The sequence below is a fragment of the Salmo salar genome, chromosome ssa12, assembly GCF_905237065.1.
Source record: "Salmo salar chromosome ssa12, Ssal_v3.1, whole genome shotgun sequence".
Lineage (NCBI taxonomy): Eukaryota > Metazoa > Chordata > Actinopteri > Salmoniformes > Salmonidae > Salmo > Salmo salar.
Window position 1 is genome coordinate 30,864,668 of NC_059453.1, and position 7,767 is coordinate 30,872,434.

Consider the following 7,767-nt stretch of genomic DNA (forward strand, 5'->3'; position numbering starts at 1 on the left):
TGGAAATATGCAAACAAGTGACAGCTTGTTCTTGCACGCTGCAGATGCCAAGTTCCCTTCCAAGGTGTTAAGGTAAAAGAACAGTACTTTAATCCCATCTGAGGTTTATTTTCCTGGGGTACGATGCCCGGAGTAATGACTCATCCCATGGGGGCTATATAGTGGTACTTTTGTCAGTCCTGCAGACTCCAACTGTTGATGGAAAATGCATGAAGTTGAGTGAAACTTAATACAATGGTAAACTGAGTATGTGCATAAAAGGAACAATGGACAGTTGCGTTTAGGGAAAAGGGCAGGAGATTTTCTTGCAAGACATCAGTGTGTGAGACAAAGACAGGTCTGTTCGGGTAGAATGTTGTCTGGGTGTCAAGCGATAGATCATATTCTACCGTGAAGTTTCTTTGCAACTTGTTGTCTTAGTAACATAACAGGTACAGGTAAATAGCCATTCTGTGTGTCAATCTATATTCTCAGGAACCACGGAAAAGCTACCTGTCAAAGTTAAACTGTGTGTGTTGACTGATTGACTGACCTACCTGGGGCTAATAGAAGCGGGTTTGTTTATGCTTTCAACCAGACGCTATTATGGGAGAGGAATTCCATCTGTTTACAGGGTGTGAACTTTTATATGTTTGTGCAGGCAGACACCATATATAGAGCGAGATGGGGGAGGGTAGAGTTGCACAGCAATAGTATATTTTCAATATCCACACATATAGCACATATCTATCTATCCTCCTCCATTTCCTACTGCATCCTAGCATCTGCCCGCAGGGTGTCAACGTGGGTGGAGGTGTCCTGCCCTGCCCTACATGAGGTAATGCTTACCTGTATTCCTCCCTTCTGCCTCTCCCACCCATGTCCACCTCCCACCCTCCCTCCCTCCTTCTGCCCTGTGCAGCATAAAAAGGGAACAGTGGCTGGGCAGTCCACCACATTCTCTCTCCTCTTCATCCCAGGCAGGCAGACTCCCTCTCAGCAGACATGTCCTTCTCCAGATCTAGCATGTCCTACAGCAGCAGTGGCGGTGGAGGCGGAGGTGGCACCATGTCCATGAGGTCTGGAGGTGGAGGTGGAATGGGTATGGGCTCCTCCCGCTTCTCCTCGATGGGTGGCGGTGGAGGAGGCCGTGTCACTGCCATGAGGGCCGGCAGTGTGTATGGAGGTGCAGGAGGCTCTGGGGTGCGCATCTCTAGCTCCTCGTTCGGTTCCGGTGGTGGAGGTGGTGGTGGCGGTTATGGTTTCGGAATGGGAGGGGGTGGCGGCGGCGGCGGTTTTAGTTTTGGCATGGGTGGGGGTGGTGGTGGTGGTGGTGGAGCCGACCTCCATGTGTCGGTCAATGAGAAGGCCACAATGCAGAACCTGAACGACCGCCTGTCCACCTACTTGGAGAAGGTGCGCATGCTAGAGGCGGCCAACGCCGAGCTGGAGCTGAAGATCCGTCAGTTCCTTGAGAGCAAGACGTCCCCCAGCGCTCGCGACTACTCTGGCTTCTACGCTACTATCGCCGACCTGCAGGACAAGGTACGTGACGTGTTTCCTAGATGGCAAAAGCAGTCAATGATGAGTGTTATGACGATGAATATTGGACAATGCAAAATTATACACATTTGTTATAATTGATTCAACCAAGATATTGCACCAAAGATAGATGCAAAGACAGTATGCATATTTTTAGCTGCAGCATTGAAAATTAAGCAGATCATTGAAGCTATTCCTTCCTCTCTCTTAAGAGCCCCTAAGCGATTGCGAAAGGTGCGATTAGTTTCTTTGTACCATGCTTTACAATGACCATAACGACAACAGGTTCCCTGTATTGCTTCTATGAGCTATAACAGTGCAGTTGAAACTCAGAACTCAATGATTACAGTGTGGTATCACTGTTTGTGTGTACTGCATTTGTGGGAAATTTCATGCTTGCCCCATCCTGACATGTTTTGCCATCCTCCACCTCTCAGATCCAGGCTGCCACCTGCTTGAATGGAAGCATCTATCTCAGCATCGACAACTCAAAGCTCGCTGCAGACGACTTCAGAAACAAGTAAGTACACCCAACACCATCCACAGATACAGTACACTGCTGGTGCATTACATTAACCACATGGAATAACCCCAAATCTGTAAAAACCCTCATACTGTTTTTTATTACATTTTGTGTTGAATCTACAAAAACAGAAACCAAATGACATTACCCTTCACCTCCACCATAAACAAACCCTCCCGACAGACATATCAGAAGCCTGGTGTTACTTACTGTTATTTTCCCAAAACTTAATGGAATACTAGAATCTATAACCCCCCTGCTATTCTCACAGAGGAACACATTCCGGCAGTTCTTTGACCTAAGCTCTCTCCATCTCTCAGGTATGAGAACGAGCTGGCCATGCGTCAGTCAGTGGAGGCGGACATCGCCGGGCTGAAGAGGATGCTGGACGAGATGACCATGGCCAGATCTGACCTGGAGATGCAGATCGAGGGGCTGAAGGAGGAGCTCATCTATCTCAAGAAGAACCATGAGGAGGTGGGTGTGGGCTGATGGAACATATCCATACATCCTTAATGTATTACATCTATTGACCCTGTCAACCTGCTATGGGTCTTCACTAGAACACCATTGCTGGCTTTCAAGCACATCTGTACTAAGCAATGGTGTTCAAATGTATAATGAAGACAGAGGGCAGGTCAAGTTGTTACCATCAGGCAGTGGTCAGTCATGTCTTAATCCTTTAAACTCACCCCTATGTTTTTCTCCACAGGAGCTGCTTGCCATGAGGACGCAGATGACTGGACAGATCAATGTGGAAGTGGACGCAGCACCACAGGAGGACCTGTCCAGAGTCATGGCTGAGATTCGTGAGCAGTACGAGGCCGTTAGTGCCAAGAACCAGCGTGACCTGGAGGCCTGGTTCCAGACCAAGGTAGAACCCTCTAGAAGCCCCTAAACTATGTTCATGGTGTAGATGTTTCTTTACTTCTAGTTGGTAACGTTGTCACATTCTATCATGAGCTGAAATGTTGGTTTGTTCCTGTGATGATTGACCACTTATTGTGTTTAACAGACAGAGACGTTGAACAAGGAGGTGGCGTCCAGCACAGAGGTTCTCCAGACCTCCAAGTCAGAGATCTCAGAGATCCGTCGCACACTGCAGGGCCTGGAAATTGAACTGCAGTCACAGCTCAGCATGGTGAGCAGCAATTATTAACACAGACCACTGTTAAGGGGACATTACTTATACAACTTCCTACAACTTTCTTCAACAATCAGCATTTGACTCTTTCATCATTCTCTTTACCAAATCTCAAGTATCTCACTTTCACCTGGACTCTTCCACTATCCCTCAAGATGTTATAGCCAAGCACCTTTACATTACTATAGCTAACCTCTACCTGCCTTCACATTCAATTACCAGAGCTAACTTTTTCAGTATGACAGTAAACATTCCAAATTCCAAACCTACTCCCATCATTTTTGACCCATCATCTCTGTCTCTCCCGGCCAATAGAAAGGCTCCCTGGAGAACACGCTGGCGGAGACAGAGGGCCGTTACTCCATGCAGCTGGGACGCCTACAGAACCAAGTGACCAGTCTGGAGGAGCAGCTAGTGTCCCTCCGCAGCGACATGGAACGCCAGGGCCAGGAGTACAAGATGCTGCTGGACATCAAGACACGCCTGGAGATGGAGATCGCTGAGTACAGGAGGCTGCTGGACGGAGAGGCTAGCGGGTAAGGCAGGAAGCGATTGGATGTCTCCCTCAACATTTCACTTTAAAAACAGGTCTCTTTTGAAATTGACCTTAGTATGAGCCATGGTTACTTTTGACATGAATCATCAGCTATGTGACCTTTAACAGATATTTATTATGATCATAGATGCTAACTATGCTAACCATTGGTTTCCCTTCCTCACAGCCTCGGCCTCAGCTCCTCGAAATCCGGCCACAGCTCCTCCAGCTCCCACGTCAGCTCGTCTAGCTCCGGCCTCAGCTCCGGCCTGAGCTCCGGCCTCAGCTCCTCCAGCTCTGGCCTCAGCTCCGGCGTCAGCTCCGGCGTCAGCTCCTCCAGCTCCGGCCCCAGCTCCTCCACCTCCACCACACGCAAGGTGGTGATCGTCACAGAGGAAATGGTGGACGGCAAGGTTGTCTCCTCAAGTGAAACCAAACACGCTTCTTAAGGTCCCACACACACAGCGAGCACTGCAGTAAGCAACAGGTTAACCCCATAGAAATATAATTGCTGGGTATAGGAAATGAGAGGCCATCACATGGAATATTGCTGCTCCCCAGTGCTTTATTCATGCAACCTAAAATTCAACGTTTCAACTTATACAATGTCTTCATAAGATGAAAAATCCCTGTCTTCCTTATCTGTATTATTTGTTTAGGCCAGCTCCGGTTAACTGTAGTTAAAGATATGCATACCATCCTCCTATTCTTTCTAGAATGGCTAAAGCCCCTCAGATACCCATCATGGAACATTGACTAGAATGGGGATTTATTTTCTGGTAATTCTATTTCTATGGTTAACACCTCCAGAACAACATATTCTACTACATCTGGATGGGACACCAACAACAGACCCCATTGTGAATACAATAAAGATGCTCTGACTTGCTGACACCATCATTCTGTTTTCTGTGTCTTTCAACTTGATGTATCTGATCTGGCATGCTCCTATACATCTGACAATCATATAAGTTGTCATCTTGTGCACATGAGGCCAATTCTATTCTCTTGAGAAAGTATATGTGTCAGTATGATCTTGAATAGTATAATTTTTTACATTCACTTCTGCTGAGTTGAGTTTAATACATGGCAATATAGAAATGTGAATAGAAGAAGTCTGATTGCTAGTGTCACGAAGCTGCTCGTAGCCAGTTACGAAGAGGGAGACAACGTGGAGATAAGGAATAACAAAAATATATTTATTAACTAAACATTTATTAACTAAAACTATATACAAGTAAAAATGGTGTGTGTAGTCAGTATTCAGTAGTGTAAGTGAGTGGTTGCATGCATAGATGGTGAAAATGAGGGGTGTTGAAAGGTGCCAAAACAAACAAACCACAAAATGCCACAACCAAAAATAACAGTGTGTCTGCGTGGAGAGAGTCTCCTCAATGAATTGGGAAAAGGTGTACTTATCCCCGGGACACACCCGAGCCCAGGTGCGTCCCACCTCACTGACGACCCTCCCGGCTCCGCCCCCCGAACATCCCACCAAGGAAAACAAGAGCAAAAAGAAAGAATTCGGCAGAGTGGGAGGGCCGTCACACTGGCTGTCGGCAAAATGACATCATTCTATCTCTATTAATCAAACTCAGTTTTTCAAGCATTAGATTCAGAGTTATATACTGTATGGAGAGTGTTTGTGGAGTCAACTCTAATGCTGGACACCATGTTTTGGTGGAAAGATGTAAAATTGAAATCAAGTCATATGAAATGAGAGCACAAAATGTATCTGCTATGACATCCATACTCACAGATTCATATAGTCAGTCTATGATAAAGCATGAATATCTCTGAAACAAGTGAAACCACACAGTCCATTCTCATTCAACCACATAATCTTTATTGATGGTTCTGTTACCAGAACCATCACCTTTCCATCCACAATGGTCTGGGTCACGGTGATCGTCTTGGTAACTACTGTGGAGTCATAAATGGACATGGAGTAAATCTCATTGCAACACTCATACTGAGCACTTTTAAAGCATACTTTTATAATAATTTTTGTTTCTTCATATCTTCTTCATTAGTCCACTTTTGATACAGTCCAAAATAATTGTCAACTTTCAAGTTTTGAAGATACAGTATTTTGCTTTCAGCTTAAAATCAAGCAAGACCAAGTCTCATCAGTCTCATGATGATGCGTTTGGCAAGAAGTCTACAAAGGCCTATTGCTCGCTGTATACAATGGCTTACCTGGGGTGGAGCTGTCGTCCTCTCCGTCCAGCAGCTTCCTGTACTCTGCAATCTCCAGCTCCAGCCGGGTCTTGAGGTTCAGCAACATGTCGTACTCCTGCTTGTTGTGGGCGATGTTGGCGTGGAGCTGGGAGAGCTGGAGCTCCAGGCTAGTCACCATGCTCTGGAGCCCTGCCAGCTGAGCAGAGTAGCGCTTCTGGGTGTCTGCCAGGGTGCCCTCCAGGGAGGATTTCTATCTGGGGAGGAGGGAGTGGATGGGATGAGTGGGTGAAGAGTGAAGTAGCACCAAGACATTGATCTTGTGTCAGTTTTGCATTTCTCCCCACTAATGGTTAAGTTTAGGATTGGGGGAGGGGAAGCTGATCCTAGATCTTTACTTAGGGAAAACTTCCCCCTGGAGCGGACTAGTTAGTATACTGGTGCCTTGTCCAATGATATGCTACCACAGTATGTGACACTGTTGCACAAGCTTTGCTTCTGTTCGCGGGGATAGAGTGGGTGCCCTCTCCAATGCACTACACACATGGATAATATTCCATTATTGTATAACTCTGTTGCACAAAAGTGTGTGAGAGGTTGTGAATCTGGTGCTCCAATAGACTACACACCCAGAAGAATGTTTGGTCAAGTCCAGACATGAGGTGGTCATGTTGCCAAGTTCAAAATGTCAGTAAGGTATTTATGGGTGTCAGAATAACGACATGCAGAGACCTGGCATACATGCTATCATCCATGCCTGGGTTTTCACTTCCAATTCCAGTATGGTGCGCGTGTGTGTGTGTGTGTGTGTGTGTGTGTGTGTGTGTGTGTGTGTGTGTGTGTGTGTGTGTGTGTGTGTGTGTGTGTGTGTGTGTGTGTGTGTGTGTGTGTGTGTGTGTGTGTGTGTGTGTGTGTGTGTGTTTGTTGGAGTATCGATGTGAGTGTGTGTGAGTGAGTGAGTGAGTGAGTGAGTGAGTGAGTGAGTGAGTGAGTGAGTGAGTGAGTGAGTGAGTGAGTGAGTGAGTGAGTGAGTGAGTGAGTGAGTGAGTGAGTGAGTGAGTGAGTGAGTGAGTGAGTGAGTGAGTGAGTGAGTGAGTGTGTGTGTCCTTCGGACTCTGTGAGGCAGCTCACCAGCTGCTCATTGTTTGCCACGACTTCAATCTCCACTGTGGCCAGCTATACAGGTAAAAAAAATAGCATTAGTCAACACAGTTTACCTCAGAGCCAACTCATTCAGTCTCTAAATTGATTTCCAAAAAAACCTTTAGAGAATAACTCTTTTAGATAAATGACTTCATATAGTAAAGATATCTTGGTCATTCAGCTCACCTTGCCCTGGTACCAGGCTTCCAGCTCTTGCGGTTCTTGATGGCCACAGACTCGTAGTGCTTCCGAATCTCGGTCATCGCTGCGTTCAGGTCCTAGGATAGGGCAGCATCCACTGATACATTCACCTGGCTGCCCACATGGGTCTTCAACAGGGCAATCTCCTGTAGGTCAAAGGTCAGAGGGCGTAACCTCAGGTAGTAACCATAACAACCAACAGTAGCTTGACTGCGATTAAACAGGTCTCAATGTTTTAGATCTGAGTATTTACTGTTACAGTGCAGCACCACACGTGTGATTACATGTTTTTCAACCAGAGGACTAACCTAAGGGACTAAGTTATTGTCAACTAATCTAATGTCTCCTACTGGTCAATATATTACCCATTATGCACCATACATGAACTGTTATGTGTGAGTTTGTGCATGTAAGAGTCACACAAAGGGTAATAGTGAGTTAATGGAAGAAAATAAGAATACTAGGAAGTGTGAGGAGGGGGAGAGGAACTATGTTGAAAAGAAACACCCATCCATCTGTGTA

At 46.2% G+C, this 7,767-nt stretch overlaps 2 protein-coding genes across 2 annotated transcripts; one reads left to right on the forward strand and one right to left on the reverse strand.

The window, feature by feature from the left end:
- Nucleotides 1-915: 915 nt before the first annotated feature.
- On the forward strand, nucleotides 916-4,623 carry LOC106564959 (keratin, type I cytoskeletal 13). The gene is made up of 7 exons (XM_014131515.2): nucleotides 916-1,524; nucleotides 1,959-2,041; nucleotides 2,365-2,521; nucleotides 2,757-2,918; nucleotides 3,060-3,185; nucleotides 3,504-3,724; nucleotides 3,911-4,623. Exons 1-7 carry the CDS (start codon nucleotides 985-987, stop codon nucleotides 4,170-4,172), a joined length of 1,551 nt encoding a protein of 516 aa, XP_013986990.1. The 5' UTR covers nucleotides 916-984; the 3' UTR covers nucleotides 4,173-4,623.
- Nucleotides 4,378-7,307, reverse strand: LOC106564977 (keratin, type I cytoskeletal 50 kDa-like). Its single transcript, XM_014131531.2, has 3 exons — nucleotides 7,236-7,307; nucleotides 7,033-7,077; nucleotides 4,378-6,154 (listed from the first exon to the last, which is right to left on the reverse strand). The coding sequence occupies exons 1-3, from the start codon at nucleotides 7,305-7,307 to the stop codon at nucleotides 5,885-5,887; spliced, it is 387 nt and encodes a 128-aa protein (XP_013987006.1). The 3' UTR covers nucleotides 4,378-5,884.
- Nucleotides 7,308-7,767: the final 460 nt, after the last annotated feature.